This window comes from Amblyraja radiata, chromosome 23, assembly GCF_010909765.2.
Source record: "Amblyraja radiata isolate CabotCenter1 chromosome 23, sAmbRad1.1.pri, whole genome shotgun sequence".
NCBI lineage: Eukaryota > Metazoa > Chordata > Chondrichthyes > Rajiformes > Rajidae > Amblyraja > Amblyraja radiata.
In genome coordinates, this window is record NC_045978.1 from 11,292,751 (window position 1) to 11,316,969 (window position 24,219).

At 41.0% G+C, this 24,219-nt stretch overlaps 1 protein-coding gene across 3 annotated transcripts in view; it reads right to left on the reverse strand.

The window, feature by feature from the left end:
• Window positions 1-24,219, reverse strand: part of nfatc2 (nuclear factor of activated T cells 2) — a 124,254-nt gene that overhangs the window by 75,882 nt on the left and 24,153 nt on the right. For all 3 annotated transcript variants that reach the window (XM_033041551.1, XM_033041550.1, XM_033041549.1), the window contains exons 3-5: window positions 21,913-22,075; window positions 13,838-14,040; window positions 6,879-7,051 (exon numbers count right to left, since the gene is read on the reverse strand). In XM_033041551.1, the coding sequence (XP_032897442.1) occupies window positions 6,879-7,051; window positions 13,838-14,040; window positions 21,913-22,075 (539 nt within the window). The remainder of the gene's footprint in view (window positions 1-6,878; window positions 7,052-13,837; window positions 14,041-21,912; window positions 22,076-24,219) is intronic.

The following is a 24,219-nucleotide window of genomic DNA, read 5'->3' on the forward strand; positions in this document are numbered from 1 at the left end:
GAGCTATATCTATCTCTCTCTTGAAAACATCCATTGAATTGGCCTCCACTGCCTTCTGTGGCAGAGAATTCCACAGTTTAGCAACTCTCTGGGTGAAAATGTTTTTCCTCATCTCAGCCCTAAATGGCCTATCCCTTATTCTTAAACTGTGACCCCTGGTTCTGGACTCCCCCAACATCGGGAACATCTTTCCTGCATCAAGGATTCATCCGGATGCCCTGGGCACAAAGCACTGGAGACAGTACTGCATCAGATGATGCTGTATCAGTGAATATCCCCTCATTTTCACCATTAAATCTACCTAATCAGTTGCAGCAAATATTCCCTTCAGCCATTTTCATAATGAAGTTGTCTACAGAACCAAGATCAATGTCTTCATGTAAATGTGGTATTAATAACTTGGGGAACCTCAAAGAATTTAAGATGCTCCACAAAATCTCAAAAGCATTTTATTTTTCTATCTCCACTTAAGATACAAACAACATTTCATAGCAATTTTATATCCTCAGCACAACCCAAAGAGCTTTTCAACGAATGAAACATTTTGCAGCTGCAGTCAGGGTTGTAATGTCGGAAAATTAAGTGTTTGGGTAAAATCGGCAGATTTTATTTGTTTTTTTTTCACAAGATGTTCCAGATGATTTAAATTCCAAGTCATCCCACATCCATTAGTTGAACTATTTTAAGAAAAGAATGCTGTTTACAAATAGCGGCTGTTTTTTCAAAACCATTTTAAACAATAATAATTTGGGAAAATCTGAAAAGCATTGAACATAATTTTGTCAAAGTATTGATGATACCCAGAAAAGGTTCGCCGGTACTTGAAATGTAACTGAATGATGCAAAAAACCATCAGTGGTTTGTGTACAGGAGCCGAAAAACTGTAACGTTCAGGTTCAGGAATAACCATATAACCATATAACCATATAACAATTACAGCACGGAAACAGGCCATCTCGACCCTTCTAGTCCGTGCCGAACACGTATTCTCCCCTAGTCCCATATACCTGCGCTCAGACCATAACCCTCCATTCCTTTCCCGTCCATATAACTATCCAATTTATTTTTAAATGATAAAAACGAACCTGCCTCCACCACCTTCACTGGAAGCTCATTCCACACAGCCACCACTCTCTGAGTAAAGAAGTTCCCCCTCATGTTACCCCTAAACTTCTGTCCCTTAATTCTCAAGTCATGTCCCCTTGTTTGAATCTTCCCTACTCTCAGTGGGAAAAGCTTATCCACGTCAACTCTGTCTATCCCTCTCATCATTTTAAAGACCTCTATCAAGTCCCCCCTTAACCTTCTGCGCTCCAAAGAATAAAGCCCTAACTTGTTCAACCTTTCTCTGTAACTTAGTTGCTGAAACCCAGGCAACATTCTAGTAAATCTCCTCTGTACTCTCTCTATTTTGTTGACATCCTTCCTATAATTAGGCGACCAAAATTGTATACCATACTCCAGAATTGGCCTCACCAATGCCTTGTAAAATTTTAACATTACATCCCAACTTCCTTCTATAGCTCCTTCCCCACAGCCATCAGGCTATTAAACATTACAACCTCCAAATAACCTCCGAACTACATAGACTTGGGAGCATTGGCTTTATCTTTTTGCACTGTTATTGTGTGTATGTGTGCATATGTATGTAGGTATATGTGTGTATATGTATATATACACACACTGAACTTTTTTCTTCTTGTTTATTATATTGTTTACATATTCCGTTGTGCTGCTGCAAGTGAAAATGTCATTGTTCTATCTGAGACATATGTCAATAAAACACTCTTGACTCTCTTAACTTGAACTGCGCCTATAACAGTTTGCATTGTGACTGTACTTGTCCTCCCATCTCTGGTAAACTAAGGATTTTTTTTTTTTTTAAATGACACAAGAAGCAGATTTGCTTCAGCAAGCATTGTGTGCCTCCTCACTGTTCTTCATTCTTTCTCTCTCAACTTTCTCTCTCAACTGCATGATTTCACTTGATGAAGGTTTCTATTAACAAGTGCTGATCTTGATCAGCTATTCCTGTCATCATATCTCACTGCAACGCCAATGTGCATAATGAATTCCATTTCAAAACTTAAAATAGAACATCACAACAAACATATCTGTTTGACAAACCAAATATAACTAAATCAGATGAGTGAAGGATGCAATTGTAGCGGAATTAAAATTGAACAGGGCTGACAAAGTTTTCAGCACAAGTCATTTTAAATCAAAAACAGATGCAGGAATGAATATTAAAAAAACCCAGTTTGTCTCTCATTTGACACCTGGGGTTGGGCAGTGCCAGCTCGTTCTACAATTGTTGGTGTTTTCAATAAAAAAATTCCGGAATTAGGCTCAATCATACGGGCTTCTGTATTAGATCAGGAACTAATTGTTTGAATTTCTGTGGCGCCATTGTTATGAAAGTTCCTTACATAATGTAATCAGACTCGGTTAAGCATGCAAATTTAGGAAGATATATAATTTACAGGAGAACTGAGAGACATCCATTAGATAATAGACAATAGGTGCTGGAGTAGGCCATTCGGCCCTTCGAGCCAGCACCGCCATTCAATGTGATCCCCAATCAATACCCTGTTCCTGCCTTCTCCCCATATCCTCTGACTCCGCTATCTTTAAGAGCCCTATCTAGCTCTCTCTTGAAAGCATCCAGAGAACCTGCCTCCACCGCCCTCTGAGGCAGAGAATTCCACAGACTCACAACTCTCTGTGTCAAGAAGTGTTTCCTCATCTCCATTCTAAATGGCTTACCCCTTATTCTTAGATCAACTTTGTTAATCTCTATTGAAAACTGCAAGAGGTTTGTGAATAATGGATATAACGATATTTCTGTCGGGTCAAATTGTGCCAACAAGTGTAATGTTCTCTCATGAAATTAGTGTTCAAAGGGGAAACAATATGATTATTATCAGGTGGCATTGAAGAAGTTTGGTCAATGTGGTAGAGGGGGTGTCTATTGACACAGAGCCTATTTGCAGGGGATACAGACCAGAGAACCAGAACATGACACACATAGATACTCCTGCAGCTAATTTAATTTAGTTTAGAGATAGCAGAACAGGCCTTTCGACCCACTGAGACCACGCCAATAGGCGATCCTGACTAAGAGTGCTGTCTGTACGGAGTTTGTATGTTCTCCCCGTGATCTGCGTGGGTTTTCTCCGAGACCTTCGGTTTCCTCCCACACTCCATACAGGTTTGTAGGTTAATTGGCTTGGTAAGTGTAAAGATTGTCCAATTGAAGGATAGTGTTAATATGCGGGGATCGCTGATCGGCGCGGACCCGGTGGGCCGAAGGGCCTGTTTCCGCGTTGCATCTCTAAACCAAACTAAACTAAAGGAGGGTTCCAACATTGCAATCAGCGAGTTGCTGCAATTTTTTTGAATGCTTTCTGATTCTTCAAGCCCTGCAAGGAGGTAGAGAGCTGTGGTGGTGAACTGCCAGCGTATGGTGTGGAATTTGCATGAACATCCTGCATCAGGATGCATCTGGCCTAAACAAGGTTTATTTCAATAAGGTGAATGTCTGTGAGGTACATTGGCAAGTACCATATAGTTTTGATTTTGTTTCATTGCTTAAAGATTTTGGTTTGCAGTTTTCTTAATTTGGCTTTTAAAAGTCTCTCGAGGATTTAATAGTGTTAAAAAGCAGAAACAAGGAACTGCAGATGTTGGTTTACCAAGGAAAGACACAAAATGCTGGAGTAACTCAGCGGGTCAGGCAGCATCCCTGGAGATCATGGATAGGTGACCTTTCGGGTTGGAAGCCCTTTTTTACATCTGAGGGAATAAGTGCTTTCAAATTTCTGAGATTCATTTCTCAGCATTGAAATTTCTAGCTATTTCTGGTGTTTTACTTTGGCAGCTGTCAGGCATTTATTCTGTGGTTGGGGCTTGTTTTTGGTCACACCCATGTGATGCCATCACACAGCGGATGTCCCTCTCAACCTCCCTCGCCACACACTGAGCTAGCTCCTCCAGAAGAACATGATTGTGCTGGAAAAAACAAACCTTCAGAAATCAGCGGCAATTCTAGACAACTCCTTACTGATTGTGAATTTTAGTCTATTGTATTTGAAAGTAGTTTCATGTTTAACAACTGTCCTTTGAATAATAGGACTGGACATTCCTTTTAACTAATTGGCAACCTTAATTACGATGCAGTTGGGTGAGCTTCAACAGTTAAGGGCCTGTCCCACTTTCCCGAGCTGCTCACGAATTCTCCCGAGTTTTCCCCTTGATTCAAACCTGGAGAATGTTCGTAACGGGTCCGTAGGAGGCTCCTTATGTCAGCCGTAGGTACTCGGGGCATCAGGTAAGTCGGGACGTTTTTACCAGCATGACAAAAAAATGTCCACGAGTAAAACGATAGTCGGGAGGAGAAAAATTGCAACATTTAATGCCCCGAGTACCTATGGCTGACATAACGAGCTGCCACAATATATTTACGGACTCCTACGACCCCCGTTACGAACATTCTCCCTGTTTGAATTAGGGGGAAAACTCGGGAGAATTTGTGAGCAGCTCGGGAAAGTGGAACAGGCCCTTTAGGTAGAGTATTTTTTTCCATTCTCAAGTTATGGACAATAATTGACAATAATTGTGTTTATAACCCATCCACCAAATCATGATATGAATAGGCGCACAGAGCCTCTTCCCCAGAGTAAGTGAATCGAGAACCAGAGGGCATAGGTTTAAGGTGAGGGGGAGATTTAATAGGAACCTGAGGGATAACTTTGTCACACAAAGCATGGTGGGTGTATGGAACGAGCTGTCGGTGGAGATAGTTGAGGCCGGTACTATTGTAATGTTTAAGAAACATTTAGACAGGTACATGGATATGACCAAACGCAGATTGGTGGGACTGTTGCAGATGGGACATGTTGGCCGGTGTGGGCAAGATGGGCCATGGGCTGAGAGTCTTCATGCTGTAAGACTCTATGACTATGACAATTATTCTAGGTTATGTGATAAATCATAAGTACCTATTATGAAAATATTAGTTAAAACGATTAGAAGTGCTTTATTTACATTCATTACATGCAGTTGATGCCAGCGTAGATGTCACTAAGTAACAGTTTAAAAGCTTCGAAAAGCTTAGAAAATTATTAGAGATATCAGTCGATACACTTGCTTGAACAATAACCTTCATTGTTCATCGACATTCTTTCTATAAAAATTAGTACGAATTTAGAGAGCTGTAATAATAACTTGTGCAACTTAAATTTAGAACTGAAGCTTCATTTGTCCATGTTTGAGACACTGTTATTTATTTATTCAGTAAATCCAAGCAAAAAATGGAAACCTAAAGGGGCTGTCCCACTTGGGCGACCTAATCGGCGAGTTAAGAAGAGTGTCTTCGACCTTCAAGCTCGTGGGCACTCGCCTGGAAAGCCTCGAGCTGGATCGACCAACCGCACACACACACAAACACATCGCGAAGGCGGGGGCCAGGGAAAGCAGGGGAGCGCTGTCTGCATGATGAATAGGACGGTAAACGGCTGCCACAGTGTACGGGAAGTCCTTTAGAGAGCGCGGAGGGGGGGGAGAGAAGGGGGGCGAGAGGGAGAGGAGGGGAGAGAAAGGTGGAATAGAAGGGAGAGAAGGGGGAGTGAAGGGGAGAGAAGGGGATAGAAGGGGAGAGAAGGGGAGAGAAGGGGAGAGAAGGAGGGGGAGAGAAGGGTGGAGAGATGGGGGAGAGGGTGGAGCAGTTTTGTGCTAGGAACGTTTGGGACTAAGGGGCTCGCAGAGGGTCCTTCTTGGGGCGGGAGAGGCCTGGGAAGAGGAGTGGAAACACTTTAAGAAGTATAATAAAGTTTAGCGGGCATTTTACCTACAGTTTTCCCTGGTCCTGAAAACTCCAATGTGCCAATCAAAATGCCCGGTCAGCAAAAAAGATTGCCTACGGCTGCCCTCGACTGCCTGTAACTAAATAGCGACCCCACTCCACTGCACTACGAGTCAAAAAGAACCATGCCGACCAAATTTTACTCGCGGAAATGTTTTCATCATACTGAAAATGTTTCCACAACCTAGCTGAGGCCACAAGTATTCGGGAACTTCCCTCGAGCATGAAGGAGAGTTCTAATGACCTCATATGACCTCCTAGGACCACATGTCGACCATGATGCGAGTTTGAAGGTCGAAGACACTCTTCTAAACTCGCAGATTAGGTCGCCCAAGTGGGGCAGCCCCTTAAAGGCCATAGGAAAGGGTGCAAGAGGGATTCAGAAAGACGATACTAGAACTGAGATAATATTAAAAACTGAACAATTTAGACTCTTGTCTACAGAACAGAGAAGGTTGATGGATGATACAATAGCACTATATAAAGATTATAAAAGGGTTGGAGAGGGTGGCGTACAAACAAAATACTTCCAAGTGGGCGAGACCAATTGAACAGATACTCATTATTAAATCCAATGAGGAAGTTAAGGAAAAGGATCTTTTACACTATGAAACTTAAGAATGTTTAATATATTACAAATAGAGGTTAAAAAAAGGATTGTTACATTGGAATCAATAGAAGTAAATTTGAGCAGCGGAGTAAGATGTGTATACTCTATTGTGCTGTGGCCACATGGGACGAGGAACAGATTACTACTCCGTTGTATTCTGCACTATCACCATTGAAAGCATGTCGGTGCTTGAGAACAGCTCTACTTGTGTTTGTGTGGGACGAAATTCAATAGCACGACAAGAGTACATTTTGGGGAATATTATCAGTGTTAGAAATAGCTCATTTAAAAAAAGTAGAAATGCCAATTTCTTTCAAACGGAGAACAGAATAGTTGCAATTTATGCTGTTTAGCATTTCTACAGTGACCATGACAATTTAGATTTAAATGTAATAGAAAACTTACAGCATTCAATGGGATTGGAAGCAGCCTGCAGTGAGAGACTCCTGCCGTTGGGCTGGGGAATGTGAACTCGAAAAACCAGCCTGACCCTCGTGTTCTTCCTGCCAATGTCCGTCTCCCCTTTCCTCAGTTCGATGTCAGCATTTCTCAGCTTCAATATCCCAGCGCAATCAATCCTATTAAAAAAAAAGGACCTCATTACAAAACACGACACGATTCGGGGCTACTTAACATGAGAGAGTTTCAATTCAGTTCGAAAAATAGAAATGAAGTTAGAATCAGTGAAATGTGACCATTAAGCTCTGAACTGCCATAGGAATAGAAGTTTTATTTACAGTGAATGAGATGTCCTGACTTCCAGGTCCAAATCTGACTTCCAGGTTCAAACCAGCCCTATCCTGCCATAAAAACATCATCCTCCCCTTAACCCTCCCATCCACCCCAACCCTCCTGGAGTTTCAAAAAAACTCATCGAAGTTCCTATTTTTGAGCACTGCCCAGTTATTTCTACAAGAAAGTGTGTGTGTGTGTGTATATATAAATATCACCTAAATACAGTTCCATTGTTGCACCAGAAGAACTAGACTACGTCTTGCCTCAGACATCACTTGTCACTTAGGTAATCTAATTAAAGGGCCTGTCCCACTTTCACGACCTAATTCACAACCTTTTTTACTCGTGGACATTTTTCATCAGGCTAGAAAAAACATCCCGACCTACTTGATGCCACGAGTACCTACGACTAGCATCACGGCCTGCTACGACCTACCTACGACCTCGTGAATTAAGGGCAAACTCGGCAGAGGTCGTGAATTAGGTCGTGAAAGTGGGACAGGCCCTTAAGTATCTAGAGACTTGGAAAATTCAGGAGATTTCAACAAATAAGAAATTACAGGTATCTAGAATCATTCCTTGTTGGAGTTGCATCAATCTGCAAACACCCTTTCGCTAGTGTCCCTATTTGCTTGTAACAATTTGTCAGAACTGGTGGGGAGGAGAAGAAGAGGGGGTGTGGGATAACGTGCAGTGACTCTAACAATAGTAACCTTCATGAATATAAAAGTGGTCACTTAGGAATCCTGCTACCTGTTCTAACAGATATACGTTCTGAAGGTAACATACCAATTACTTAATGTAGTAGAGCTTCAAGTGAGTAGAATGTACTAATTATAGCAATTCACAATGGCATGAATCAAGCATGAGTCAATGAACTGTGTGGAGTAATTCCTAAGGTTCACCTGTGTGGACTAATGGCTAAGGTTGTCACTTTACAAATCTAGCCCCTTATGCATCATACATACAGCACAGAAATACTGAATTCTTCCTTTTTTACGGACAGGAACCCAATACATCTAAAAAATATTGTTCCTGTTGATAAACCTTTTGTTATCAATTATTTTTTTAATCAATGTGAACCAACAATAATGATGCACACAAAGATGGTGGCATATTGATAATTGAAGATTTACTAAATCAGTCTTCTGGGAATGAGTTTTTGAGTCACAAATGTGTACTTTTTTAGCACATTTTTACAAAGACATTAAAAAATAACAAGAGAAAATCCTGGAAACAATCAGCAGGTGAGGTAACATCAACAGTCAACAGAGAAACAGTTAATGTTTCAGGTCAAAGACCCTTCATCAGGACCGTAAAGAAATTCTACATATTGGAGAAAATACATTGGCTTATATACTGTTTAGGTGGAAGTCGAAGAACCATTACACCATTAAAAATGGAAAGACCTATCAAAATAACTGTACGATATGATGCAATAGAACTTTATTTATCCCAGGAGGGAAATTGGAGGGAGTCATAAAACACAAGATACATGGAACATGAAATTAAAGTGACGAGTGGAAAGGATTGGGGATGTGCAAAGATTGGGAGGGGGGGCGGGGGGTTGGGGTGTCAGTCTACCGCACGACCGAAGGGGAGTTGTTGTACAACAGCAACTATATCAAAATGTGACAAGATGTACAAACAAGATGTACAAGGATGTACAAATAAGAAACCAGTAACATGCATGTTTTTGAGCACTACCAGTGACTTTGAGGTCCAAAATGGTATCTACATTGTGTATCAACGGATGAAGAGCAAATCACACCAGTGGCGCAGTGGTAGAGTTTGTTGCTAACAGCACCAGAGACCCGGGTTCATAGAAACATAGAAAATAGGTGCAGGAGGAGGCCATTCGGCCCTTCCAGCCAGCACCGCCATTCATTGTGATCATGGCTGATCGTCCCCAATCAATAACCCTTGCCTGACAATGGGTGCCGAATGTATGGAGTTTGTACATTCTCCCTGTGACCGCGTGGGTTTTCACCAGGTGCTCTGGTTACTTCCCACATTACAAAGAAGTGCAGGTTTGTAGGTGAATTGACTTCTGTAAATTGGCCCGAGAGTGTAGAGTATAACAACTGTACGGGTGATTGCTGGTTGGTGTGGACTTGGTCGACACAGCTTCGACGCTGTGACTCTAAACTAAATCTGCAGTAGTTATGGCATTAGTGTGCAGACTACTGATTTGGTACATACTGTGGACCTCAATGCACAGCCAATATGCTGTCTTAACCTTGTGTGTTTCGACACAATTTCTGTAGCAGAACACTCATACAAGGTTTATTTATGGACACTATCGACCAAGTAGAGATTATTTGCTGATTCATTTCTTCTAGCTATTAGTCAAACCTGCAAGTATTCGATATTTTCAAATGTTGCTTCATGTTATTAATGGTTTCAGAGAGTGCAGTAGAAAATATAGAAGGACCTTTGTGTGGATTCTGTACTATCCAGTTGCACTCGGACTTGGAAGCTTTAAAATGGATCCACTTTAGAACATTGCATGGCAAATGGGGTGAGCATAGCACACACAAGAGGAGGAACAATGCTGGATTAAAGAAGAGAGAAAAGGAGGCGTTGATGTAATAAATGCTGGAGGTTGTGTATATGTGTGGTTTCAGGAGATAAGGTCCCCTCAAATACTTAGCAAAATAGAGGGCTGTGAAATTAAAGAGCCAGTAACAGTGTGATTAGGAAATTGGTTCCGAAACAGAAAAAAGTGTGTGGCTATTTTTCAGAATTGAACATAATAAATAGTGGTGTTCCCAAGGGTTGGAGCTGGGGCCACTGTTTATTCTGACCTACAGTATATTTAAGACTTAGACATGGGTATCCATGTAAAATTGCCAAATCTGCTAATGACACGCAATTTAAAAGTGTGGGAAACATGAGGATAGATTGAAAAAAATGCAAGATGGCAGAGATGGGCTGGCAGAATGAGCAGATAAATGTCAAGAATTTTATACAGGGAATTGTGCTGTGGTACATTTCAGCAGAAAAAGTAAGGAGAGACGATGTGGACAAAATGGCACAGGTCGAAATAGTACGCATGATCAAAGAGATCTGGCAGCATATGTGCCTGAGGTAAAGAGCGGAGTGATTGAAATTATTGTATTTTAAAACAGTTTATATTTTATAACAGTTTTATATTGTGAAGTGGGTATCTGGATTGGGCTGTTACTGGTTTTCGATAGGATCCAAAATTAAATTCACAACTTGGCCACTGCAGACATCCCTTCCTCCCACATGTAGTCCCATGAGCCAGCACGTCCTGCTTAAGGGTAACTGGAAAGCATTACATTTCACTCATTAAGACTAAGTGCCCAATAACTCTGCCAACAGATGCTCCACTCTATCTAATCCATTTCAGTCAGTCTGACAAGACTCCCAGTCACAATTCGCAATGAGATTTTATTTTTATAGTTATAAATGTAGCCAACAAAAGTGATATTGCCTTTCCCACCTGTTGCTTGTTATAATGATTGAAAACATTCTTATAAAGATCTTGTGTAAAATACAACCAGATTCTATTTACCAGCTAGGGATTTTTAGACACAAGAGTACAGAGCAAATCAGATTAAAATGAACCTCTGCCAAATCATTTTTTTAAAGATAATGACAACTCTCTTAGCTCAGTTTAAAGAGCTTTTGTATCCTCTGTGTGACTTTAATTTATTTCAATTGAATTTTAATATATCCACTCATATACAATTCACATGCCCAATGTGAACTGACTAACTTACTTAGTTATTTCAGGTCAGGGACTGTCATAGATTCAATGGGAGACCTATTTTGAGTCAAACACTATCATGTGAGCAGGCATAACCTGCTGGGAAGGATAGACATGGATAACAAACGGCATCTCATTTATTTTAAAGAACTGTGTCTATCATAAAAAATGATGTTTTGGCCAAATAACCAATAAAGAGTTTTGTTGCTATGTGCAAGAGGCTTAAAGGGTCTTCCTCTTAGTCAATAACAGTAAACATGGGCAGAACCCCAACTGTGTACTTAAGGATCTCCAATTCTAAACAGGAAATTCACAAAAGCAGAACTTTAATTTGACAAGTAGGGAACACATTGCTACATGGAATGAGAAATTGAAATGATATCAGTAAACCTATAGACATAGAGCATGTGCACGAGAAGGTAAGATCGGGGCGGCACAGTGGTGCAGTGGGAGAGTTGCTGCCTTAGACTCGGGTTTGATCCTGACCTCGTGTGCTGTCTGTACGGAGTTTGCACGTTCTCCCTGTGACCTCATGGGTTTTCTCTGGTTTCTTCCCACATTCTAAAGACGTACAGGTTGTAGGTTAATTGGCTTCTGTAAAATGTAAATTGTCCCTAGTGTGTACTAGGATAGTACTGGTGTGCGGGGCGGTCGTTGGTCGGCATGGACTCGGTGGGTCGAAGGGCCTGTTTCCACGCCGTATCTCTAAAGTAAAGCACTGGTGACTTTTACCAATTAAATTCATGGAACTTACAAGAAGGCGTCTAAACTTTCTCTATCTTGTCCAGTTTCTCTAGAAAGATATAATCTATGAATCTTTCTCCATGTTACTCAGGAGTGAACCTGCCAAGGGACATAATCGAGTAGTGCGGGGAAGAATGGATTAGTATTCCTCAGACTACTCCACAAGGTGCCTTCTGTGTAACACTGAACCGTTCAGTGCAGCTACTCCAAGTTCAGAATCGACAACTGAAAGCTTGTAGGCAGGAAGCGACAGGATGCAAGTTGCTGTTTCACAATATAAGACAAACATCCCACATCATTATTACCCTCAATGTGGAAAAGTCGTGGTCTGTTATGCAATTTTACTACAACAGCAACTCAAAGCCTTTTTAAGCCGCACTCGGATAACTCCATACAAAAAAAGATAGTGGAACATGTTTTTGTGTTTCCAGGTTGTGCCATTATAAGCTGCCCTTGTGCTATTAATCTTTATTTAGAATTTAAGATCAGGTCAAGTGAATGACATTCTTTACATTTTGTCCCTGGAATTGCAATTAGGCAAAGAGAATGTGGGTAGAGGGAGCCTGAATGGAAACTGTACCAACTTTTAAGTGTCACCGCAAGTTTGGGGTAGTGGGATAATCAGGTAATTTTCACCATAGTGTTTTCTTAGACTTTTCTTCTAACAAGTGCAGAAGCCAGTGCAAAAATATTTTTGGAGCATGAAAATTAGATTACTAATCCCACACTGTACACAGGGCCCATGCTTCATAATGATTAAAGCAAACTTCCAAATATTTATTTGACTTTATCCTGCACTAAACGCTATTCTCTTCATCATGTATCTGTACACTGTGAACGATTGTAATCATGTATAGTTTTTCCATTGACTGGTTAGCACTCAACAAATGCTTTTCACTGTACCTCAGTACACGTGACAATAAACTATACTAAAGTTAACAATTCATCTAATACACAGTACTTTCCACCAATATTCTTAACATGCCACAATCTGATAGAGAAGCTATACTTGACTGGTTTGATGAAATTCCCCTCCCGCACCCAAAATAAAACCGGAGGAAAATCATGTCTTTGCTGGTAACTATTTCAAAAAGTGTGCAAACATTATGTAAGTAAACGTTTGAAGATGATAGGAAGATACACATATAAGTAGGCAGAACACAAATGCACAGCAAAAGCAGAAAAGATTTTCTTACAATTCATATTTCAGATGAAATTAGGAAATAACAAGCAAGATGTCAAGTACTAGGGAATGGGCCATTTTTAACCTGTTCAGTGCCACCCCCAAATATACTGGGGTCGTGGCCAATAGTGGAAAAATCCTCGGCAATGAACAGGTTAAAGTTTAAGCCACAAACGTCTACATTGAGCAGGCCAAGTTCAGGCAAGGCATGGTGCAGATATAAAGATCTGACACCATGACTCAACAACTCACCACAACGCTAATCTCAGAAAAAAAAATTGCTATCTGGATCAGCGTGGAATTTAACTCTCCAGATTATAAATCAAAATCAGCAGTGCAGTAACAGAAATGCATTACTTTCAACAAATTGATTAAAACATTTTTGAGAAACAAAGTAATTGACATGTTAAAAACATTGCTAACACACAGTGGGCTGAATTTAGACAAATATGTCAACCAATGCAGTGCAATGTTAAATTATCTTGAGACTGATAGGTACAAACTGCCCAGGTCCTTTACAGCAGCTGCCAGGAAGCTTTCAATTCATTGCTCTCTATTGGATTTAACCAAATTGTTCAATGTTAAGGAACAACAACTGTGCAAATCGGTTATCCAACTCAATCTCTATAGATAGACGAAAGATGCTGGAGCAACTCGGTGGGTCAGGCAGCATCAGTGGAGAAAAGGAATAGGTGAGGTTTCGCGTCGAGATCCTTCTTCAGACTGAGAATCAGGGGAGAGGGAATCTAGAGGTATGAAAGGTGCAAGACAAATCAGAGATGTCACCGATGACCAAGCAATCGTGGAAAAAGAAAGGTCTCGACCCGAAATGTCACCTGTCTTCGGTATAAACCAGCAACTGCTGTTCCTTCCTACACACTCAATCTCCTTAGGAGTAATATTTAACAACATATTTCAAACGTAGGTTACATACTGCTAATACTTTAATTAAAGTAATATTCTTACACTGCTTTCATGTTGTTCTCTGGCAGAAGAGGGATTTCCAGAACTTTGGTATTTCCACAGATTTTCTCGTAGCTGGTGGTCGAGACTGTTTTGCCGGTGATGCGGTGGACTTGGTAAAAGGCATGTGGCCTCAGGAGTCTCTCATCTGCCGTTCCAATAAATATCTGCAGGCTTAAAGGCTTGTTTTCCATGTATCCGTGCAGCTGAGAAGAAACAAGATAACTTATGTTGGTGTATTTAAGATAAGACTGCATTAAATCTTTACATGCTTCTACGCATGTGAAGATAGGTCAGGACAGTTTTGCATTGCAATTCAAGAAAACTCTTAATTTCATTACTGTTTATTAAAACAACAGATCTTTCCGTGGGTGGTGTCTATAAAACATACCCAGCAATGGTGCCAATATTCACAGAGCTTCAAAGGAGCCATTTTTTGCCGACATTTGTCAATTAATATCCTTTGATCAAATGAACTCAATGGGACAAACACATGATCTCGATGAAAGGTATCTGGCCCCACCTTAAGCATGGTCCCAATAATAACTTCATATCTTATTTCATGAAATCCGCGTATAATAGTCCCTTGCTTCTTGTCTGACTTTTTTGTGAGACAAGTTATTATTTCATTAAACGTTGTTAGTGAAAAGCTATTGAGGATTAAAAGGATAATCAGGAGGGTGCATAAATCACTTCGATTTTAACTCGTTCATCATTAGAATAATAAAAGGTCCTTTTAAGATGGTCTGATGTGGATTATAAAGGCGCCAGAATAGATTTACATCAGCCAAAATAATATATAGAATCACTCCAGGAATAACTCCAGGTGTAGCTTGGCCCTGCTAGAAACCGTCAAATGAAAAACAGATATTTTGTTCAGGAAAGAAAGAAAAGAGATTTGGGATTCATGGTTTTGGGAATAGTTTCCCAGGTCTTTCAGGCAACTGAATCAACTAGAGAGCGGTCCTGACCTATCATCTACCTCATTGGAGATCCTCAGACTACTTTAATGGAACCTTTATCTTGCACTAAACATTATTCCCTTTATCCTGTATCTGTACACTGTTTGACGGCTTCATTGTAATCATGTATAGTCTCTCTGCTGACTGGAGAGCACGTAACAAAAACACGTGATTGTTATAAAACTAAACTAGTCCTCCACATTGATAAACATGTGGTTTAGAAGTAGTTATAGTGGAGTTTTTGGCACAGGTCATGGTTCCGATTTTTTGACAAGCATGGAGAGCAAGAGAGAGAAAAAAAAAATAAAGGGAGGAAATGAATTCCAAAATCTATATTTCATATAAAAGCTAGAGTTTATTTTGGATTAGTTTTGCAGGTGTAATCAATTATTTTGGCCAACCGGAAGCATCGGTTTAAACAATTCAATATGAATTAATCCAAACATGAGGAAAGGTGCAGTAATTTCATTTCCATTTTCAAGAACTGGAAAAATGTGGAGTGAGTCATTCTAGCTGGGTGCTATTTTGTTCCATCCCAGGTTTCTGCTCTTTATTTCCTATAACTCTAACTCCAGCAGGAAAATACATGTGTATCAAAGTCAAATGGGGCCATAGTTAGACTTGGCTTGGACATCCACCATCTCTTCCCCACCATGACAGAACATACTGCCGACACATATCGTTTAGTTCCACCAGGAATAAAGCAAAGCTCAGGTAGGTGAAAAAGCAATAAACTATAGAAATCTGAAATAAAAATAGAACATGCTGGAAATAGCCCGCAGGTCAGGCAGATCTGGGAAGAGTTAAAGTTTCCTTCAGTCCACTGAATCCACACTGACCAGCGGTCCCCATATGTTAGCACTATCCTACACAATAGGGACAATTTACAATCTTTACCGATGCCAATTAATCTACAAGCTTGCATGTCTTTGGAGTGTGGGAGGAAACAGGCGCACCCGGGGGAAACCCACATGGTCACGGGGAGAACATGCAAACTCCGTGCAGACAGAACCTGAGGTCATAATCAAACCTGGGTCTCTGGCTCGAACACTACGCCATCATGCCGCCAAGTTTTGCCTTTATCCAAGGAGAGGTAATGGGATTTACATTCCAAAATAATCTCCATACTAATGGAGAAGAGGGGACGTGGGTGAAATTGAGTTAAAACAAGATCATCTAATAAATTCTGCAAATGTCTTATGAAGAAAATGCTTGTGTTCCAGTGATGGTTGTAGAGATTTCAGTTCTGACAGTGTTAATCGTATGTTACAGCAATTATAAAGTCGCAGCACTAAGTGACAAAGATTTTCCACTTTTTGGGCAACTTTCGTTTCCCACCAATGACATGGGCACAACCCACACTTTAAATGATTTAAAAGCCAATGGCACATCCTTTTTGTTGTCTGCATTATTGGCAATGTGTAGGCTGACAACTTTACAGAATTAACAGAGTGTAAAAAAAATAGAAGTGGTTCGTCGAGTTCTAAAAATTACAAGAGACTGAAATGCATTGCAGGCTGGAAACAACCACTATGAGAAGAAACAGTGTTAGAGAAAAACAAGGAAGTCAAACATTCAGGAACCTCTGGTTCACCAAGATGTGATTGAGTGTGATGTTCTTTTTATCGAAAAGACCAAGTCAAAAGTATGCAACATTTAGACCACAGATAATTCAGTTCTAATCGTACTTCAGAAACAGAGCACAAAGAGCTCACAGACATGGTGACTGGCAAAAAAAATGTCGGCCATTTGCTTCTTCTGTCATATTTGAAACGATTTTAGCCTTTTCATCAATGGTATGAAATTATACTCAAGCTTAGCCTAATTGATGATGGTTTATAAAACTGAAGTCAGAAAACTGTGTGCGTTTGATACCTTCTCCAAAATACATAAAATTAAATTGGAACCAGATATAAAACTGATCATATTAGGTATGTCAGAGGCCTGCTCTAAACTAACGATATATTTCAAGGACGTTTCCTCAATTACAGCCTAATAGCGGCGAAGAAATTAACACTCAAATTTTGGAAACAGACAACAGTCCCCACAGTGAAGATGTGAATTACAGATTCGTCCGAGACACTGCATTTTTAAAACATTAGGCTTGTCTTGGCGGAAAAACCAGATCAATTTCTTAAGACATGGATGCCCTTTACTGATTTTTTACAACAACAGAATGGTTAAACACAAATTTAAATTTAAAATCCGATGCCAGGATCGGTGAGGGGGGGGGGGGGGGGGGGGGGGAGGTATATCTCCATCTTTTCTTTTCTTATTTCCTTTTCTTTCCTTCTGCACTGCTTTGGTAGCTTAGGGGTCTTTTTCCTGCTCTTTTCTATTTTATTTATTTTTTCTTCATTCTTTTCCTTCTTCTTTCTTTGTTTTGCTTTTTTTCCGTTTTTTAAAAAAAATTTAGGTTATAAGGTTAAAAATGAAGCTGTACAATAATTGTATAATTGTTATGCTGATCGTCTTATCCTTGTGCATTTGCTTCTAATAAAAACAAATTAAAAAGAAAAAAAAAAAGAAAACTGCATGCGCTTCTTAGGTCAACTGTTCACATTTTATGATGTCACCGAAGAGGATGGCACTACACAAGATGTCTGAAGAAGGGTCTCGACCCAAAACGTCACCTATTCCTTTACTCCAGAGATGTTGCCTGACCTGCTGAGTTACTCCAGCACTTTGTGTCTATCTTCAATACACACAAGATATCTTTCCAACATCAATGACCTAGCTTAAAAGGGAATAATGCTTTGAAGAGAGAGAATGACAGGAAAAGGGGCACTATAATATACTGTAGGTAGATAGATTACTTAAATAGCTTAGGATTCTCCAACATCAGGTAATATCCCCATCAAAATGGGGGTGAGGAGGCACGGGAAAGAAAGATGGGCCAGGGGTGGGTGGGGGGATGGGGGATGTGGGGATGGTGGTATTATGATGCTGGAGAATGAGGGGAGACGTCATTGAAACATACAGAATAGTGAAAGGCTCGGATAGAGTGGATGTGGAGAGGATGTTTCCACCAGTGGGAGAGTCTACGACTAGAGGTCATTGTCTCAGAATTAAAGGATTGGAATTTAAATTTCCTTTATTGTCATTCAAACAAGTTTAAACGTAATTTCGTACTATGCTGTCATGACGGCAAAAATCGACAACACACACAATTAACACAATTTAACACAAACATCCATCACAGTGAATCTCAAGGCACCTCCTCACTGTGATGGAAGGCAAAATGTCTTATCTCTTCCTTGCTTCTTCTCCCGCGGTCAGGTAGTCAAACAGCTGCGTCGAGGCTCTCAAAGTTGAAGCCCCCGCCGGGCGATGGTAGATCCCGCAGCAGATTTTGAGCACCGCGAACGGCCAATTCAAACTCCGCGATTCTGGGCGGGCGAAGCTGCTGTTGCGGGAGCTCCCGAAAATCGGTTACCAACCAGCGACCTGTGAGCTCCCGATGTTACCGTCCACAAGGCTCGCAGCCGAAGCCTCCGAAGCTCCGAAGTCGGGTCGCAGCCACAGCCTCCGAAGTCAGCCAGCTTCGCGATGGTGAGTCCACAGGCTCTGCCACCGGAGCCCTCAAGGTCGATTCCAGTTGGAGGCCGCCAGCTCCACGATGTTAGGCCTCAGCTCAGACGGAGATACAAGGAGAAGGTTGCATTCCCGTTGAAGGAAGAGATTTAAAAAATGTTTCCCCCACCACCCACATATACACAACTAAAAATAGACTAAAACATACATCTAACAAGATAAAAAGAAAACAAAAAGAAGAAAGACAGACGAACTGCAGGCGAGCCGCAGCTACTTGGGCAGCGCCGCCACTTCCGGATGTTCTTTTAGGAAGGAGATGAGGAGAACTTTCTTTAGTCAGAAGGTGGTGAATCTGTGGAATGATTTGCCACAGAAGGCTTTAAAGACCAAATCAGTGGATATTTTTAAGGCAGAGATAGATAGATTTTTGATTGGTACAGGTGTCAGAGGTTATGGGGAGAAGGCAGGAGGAAAGGGTTAGGAGGAAGAGATAGATCAGCCATAATTGAATGGCGGTGTAGACTTGATGAGCCGAATGGCCTAATTCTACTCCTATCACTTATGACTTTGTGACTTAAGTTATTGCAGATTCCATGGAGCCTGAAGAATAAGGCATTGCCTCATGCCATCCTCAGCCATTTAGGCCATTAGTCCTCAAATTTGCAACCTCAAGCTACCCGCCTCATTGTCCTTCCTCAAGACAGCATCATTTTAACCAAACTGATTTGCTCACCTCCTGTAAGCTCATGCTCAATATCTGGCTTATTCTGTACCTGTGAAGCATTTAGGATATTTTATTGTCTTAAAGACGCTATTAAAATACATGTACTTGTACCATTCTGCCAAGAGAAAAATATATTTAATTCTAACATCTCATGTCTATTTGTTATAAATTATTTTTATTTGCAGAATTGTCAATACATACCAAATTCAGCCTTTTTTTTGTAATAGGTACTTTAGAATTTAGAGATATAGCACGGAAACAGGCTCTTCGGCCCTCCGAGTCCGTGCCGACTAGCGATCCCCGCACACTTGTACTATCCTACACACTAGGGACACTTTACAATTTACAATCTTTACCAAAGCCAATTAACCTACAAACCTGAATGTCTTTGGAGTGTGGGAAGAAACCGGTGTACCTGGAGAAAACCCAGGCGGTCACGGGGCGAATGTACAAACTCTGTACAGACAGCACACCTGTAGTCAGGATCAAACCTGGGTCTTGGGCGCTGTAAGGCAGCGACTCTACTGCTGTGCCACTGTGCCGCCCCTGTCCTGTGCTGAGTTTTGTTTTTCATTGACAGTTATAAACAACAGAAGGAGGGAGAAATTGGGTCATTATTTATTATTAAAATCCATCAGCAGGCATCTTTATATTCAGTGGTTCTGAGTTTACCCTGAATACTTTGTGTTTTATTTCCTCATTCTTTCACTTGCAGTTTCCTGTTTCACATGTGATCTTACCTCTTCTTCCCCCGACCACAACACTCCACAGATGCAAGTCTATGCACCACATCACCAGCAAATATAATACTTCTATCACCACCCATTTTCATACCTCAAACTGAAATGTTTTAGATAAAAGTAATTAGGTATTAGATTTCAACAGTTTGAATTTTCTTTTGAAAGAAAGGCTGTGTGAATAAATTGTTCGCATCATAAATATCATATCGTACTTATCATAAATAAGCGTAAGAATAACATTGCCTCACTCCCTTAGAACCAGTGCGGGGTTGTTCAACATTACCCACGCCTTGCCTTGGCGGAAGGCTACGACTTCTGGCCAAACCCAAGAAATTGAGGAAGATGAACAAGATGGGAAAACCCACAGATCGCAGTTAAATGATGTGAACCCAGCTGGAAAATGTGACTGTGAAAATATCACATAGCAGAAAACGTATGATGTATTGTCGAAGGGAAGGATGAGATCAGTCCATGAATACTCAAAGAACATCGCACATCTTCACTCATAGGTTCCAAGTTCACAGGGTTTCACAGTGGCGCAGCGGTAGAGTTGCTGCCTTACAGCGCCAGAGATCTGGGTTTGATCCTGACCACAGGTGCTGTCTGTACGCAATTTGTACATTCTCCCTGTGACCGCGTGGGTTTTCTCTGGGAGCTCCGGTTTCCTCCCACACCCCAAAGACGTGCAGGTTTGTAGGTTAATTGGCTTCGGTAAATTGTCCCCAGGGTATAGGATCGCCGGACACGGTGGGCTGAAGGGCCTGTTTCCACGCTATCTCTCAACTCAACTAAATGAATATAGTAGCATTGTTCAAGGGCTAGAATCAATGGATTCTGATGCAGCATCAATCGACTAACGGAGCAGATTCCTGTCAGTGAACGAAGGAACAGACTTGACTCACTCCGACTGATACTGCTGATCTTCCCCACAGTGGACAAGTCAGTGTATGTGTGGCTTTTATCGTGTGCTTGTCATCCAAATATATGTGAACTGCACTTGGAGTAACAGGTTGTGTCATCGCTGGACAACCCTGTTCTATCATAGTTAGCTTTTGCTTTGCAGCTTGCACATTGGGCTGCCACAAAAGGAAGGTGTCATGTTGTAGATAGTAGATTGTGCAGCACCATGTATTTCAGTGGCAGCACAGACAGAGAAGGTGCTGAAGGATGCATACAGGATGCTTGCCTTCTTTGGTCTGATTAAAGATTGTAAGTAGAAACAAGGAACTGCTGATGCTAGTTTACCAAGGGGAAACACAAAAAGCTGGAGTAACTCAGCGGGTCAGAGAGAATCCCTGAAATAGTCATAGAGTCATACATCATGGAAACAGTTGCCCTTCGGCCCAATTTGCGCACAACATGTCCCAGATTCACCAGTCCCACCTGCCTTCGTTTGGCCCATATCCCTCCAAACCTGTCCTATCTGACTGTTTCTCAAACATTGCGATAGTCCCCAGAAATATATTTCTATTGCTTAAAATGTCCCTTGATCTTTTAACAAAATTAATCCTCATTCATAAAAACAAAGACTAATTGACCAACTAGTTCCACTTCAATCAAAATTCTGAAGCGTTTTATTTGGTGCGATAGTTTATCATTTGCTCAGTCAGCATCCTTCAAGAAGATCATCGTGGATCTTACATCTCGGTTTAGTTTAGTTTCAAGATAGAGCGCAGAAACAGGCCCTTCAGGCCACCAATTCCATAACAAATAGCGATCTCCACACACTAGCACTATCCTACACACGAGAGACAAGTTACAATTCCTACCAAAAACAATCAACCTACAAACCTGTACGTATTTGGAGTGTGGGAGTAACCCGAAGCTCCCAGAGAAAACCAACACAATCACGAGGAGAATGTACGAAACTCCGCATGGATAGCACCCGTGGTCAGGATCGAACACGGGTCTCTGGCATTGTGAGGCAACAACTCTACCGCTTCGCCACTGTTGCACCGTTTATATACCCAAAATGATTGCATATTATTTAACACTCCTTGTCTTGGTCTATCTTGAATACACTCATTGACTAAGCATTCAATGTACGCATGGATTATGCTTGAAGAAACAGCTCTATTCCTAGTACCAAGTGGACTTTCATCAATAAATGGTCATTACCTGGACGACGGGGTGACCACCGCTTGGTGCTTTAACGGCCCCACGGCTGCCTTCAGTTTCATAGTGCGCTCGGTGGTGTGGTTTAGGCTGTACTTCAATCTGCAATTCGTATTGATCTGTTAAACTTGGCAGATGCCACTCCAGAGGTGGCAGAGATGGAATGCTGTAAATAGAAAGAACATTTTTTATAATTACTAGCATCAACAACTAAATACATGTTCACATACTTTAGACTTTTCGAGATCTAGCACGGAAACTGGCTCTTCGGCCCACCAAATCCACGCGACCATCAATCATCCCGTACACTAGCGCTATCCTGCACGCCAGGGACAATTTACAATTTTACCAAAGCCTATTTGACCTGCAAACCTGTACTTGTTTGGAGTGTGGGAGGAAAGTGGAGCACCCTGAGCAAACCCACACGGTCACAGGGAGAAGGTACAAACTCCGGACAGACAGCACTCATAGTCAGGATCGAACCTGGTTCTCTGACACTGTAAAGCAGCATCTCTACCACTACGCCACCTTGCCGCATTTGTGTATTTGGAGCTTAAGAGTGAAGATGTGCCATGTTCTTTGAGTATTCATGGACTGATCTCATTTGATCTCATCTTTTCCTTAGACAATACATTATAAGTTTTCTGCTATGCAATATTTTCAATCACATTTTTCACATCCTTTAAACTGTGATCTGTGGTTTTTCCCATCTTGTTCATCTTGATACCATTATCACAATATTTTTTCTGACACAGGAGGCAATGCAATCTCAAAATTAAATGCAATATGTCAAAGAAATAAAATGTCTGATTTGAATTCACTGAAATATTATTTAAAGATAATTTCAAAAATATTCTATAATTTGTACATTAATCTGGTTTCCCAATCACGTTTTCACAAGATTAAAGCACAGTTTCCGAATATTGCTGAACTGTATTCATTTTGTTTCAGTTCGTTTGTGGTGGAAAAGTAATTTGATGTTTAAATATCTGCCATTTTGTGCACATTTTATCATCACGCATTGCATTAAAACAATTTTTTTTTTCAGCGGGCTGTTTCCTGTCATTTCTTTTCACAAGTCCAACGCAGTGCAACTCAACTGCAAACAATTTTCAACCAAAGTCATGTACTGATTTAATAAGACAAAGTCACTTCCTCTTTTGGTTGTACATTTGTTTCCTCACTTTGCAATAAAGATGCTTTCCCATGAAGGAGAGTGTTATGCACTTCTCACAGAGGTTATTCTGCTCTGCATTTATTGGCCAGATGTCATGATATGGTCTCATTATCCAGGGGAGGATGAACAGCATGGCTGCATTTGGAAAGCTGTTTGAACACATTTCACAAACAGATAAAGTTCATAAACGTTATAGGAGCAGATTTAGGCCATTCTGCCCATCAAGTCTATTCTGCCATTCAATCTTTCCCTCTCAACCCCATTCTCCTGTCGTCTCCCCATAACCCCCGACACCCATACTAATCACGGATCTTTCAGTCTCTGCCTTAAAATTGTCCACTGACTTGGCCTTCACAGTCATCTGCGGCAATGGATTCCACAAATACACCACGCTCTGACTAAAGAAATTCCTCCTCGAAAGGTAGGCCTCTGGTTGTAGACTCTCCCACTCGTGGAAATATCCTCTCCACATCCACTCTAGCTGGGCCTTTCGCTATTTGGTACGTTTCAATGAGGTCCCCCCTCATTCAGCAAGTACAGGCCCAGTGCCGTCAAACACTCATCATATGTTCACCCAATCATTCCTGCGATCATTCTCGTAAACCTCCTCTGGACCCTCTCCAATGCCAGCATATCCTTCCTCAGATGTGGGGCTCAAACTGGCAACTTGCAAAAAGTGTTTTTGTTTTATAGACATTTTCAGTCAAAATATTCTACCACCCCGAGGTTGAGCTCAATGCAGGGGAAGCAGGAAGACATTAGGTGAGGGACTATATTTCATATTTTATCAAATTATAAAGAAGGATAAAGAACCAAGATATAACACAATCTCTATCTAATGCCTAGTTTGCATTCACATTTTTCTGTATTGTTAATGAAGTGATTGGGTTTTATAAATATTTTAACTTCAGACATCTTCAGTAATCAGAACCAGGGAATAAATGCTGTCCCAAGCAGAACAGACTAGTTTGAAGAAATCCCGAAACGTCACCTATCCATGTTCTCCAGAGACACTGAGTTACTCCAGTACTTTGTGTCCTTTTGCATAAACCAGCACCTGCAGTTCCTTGTTATCACAGGCTACTTTGTTTCTACCTTGAAACTTAACAAAGATTATCTGCCGGCATAAAACA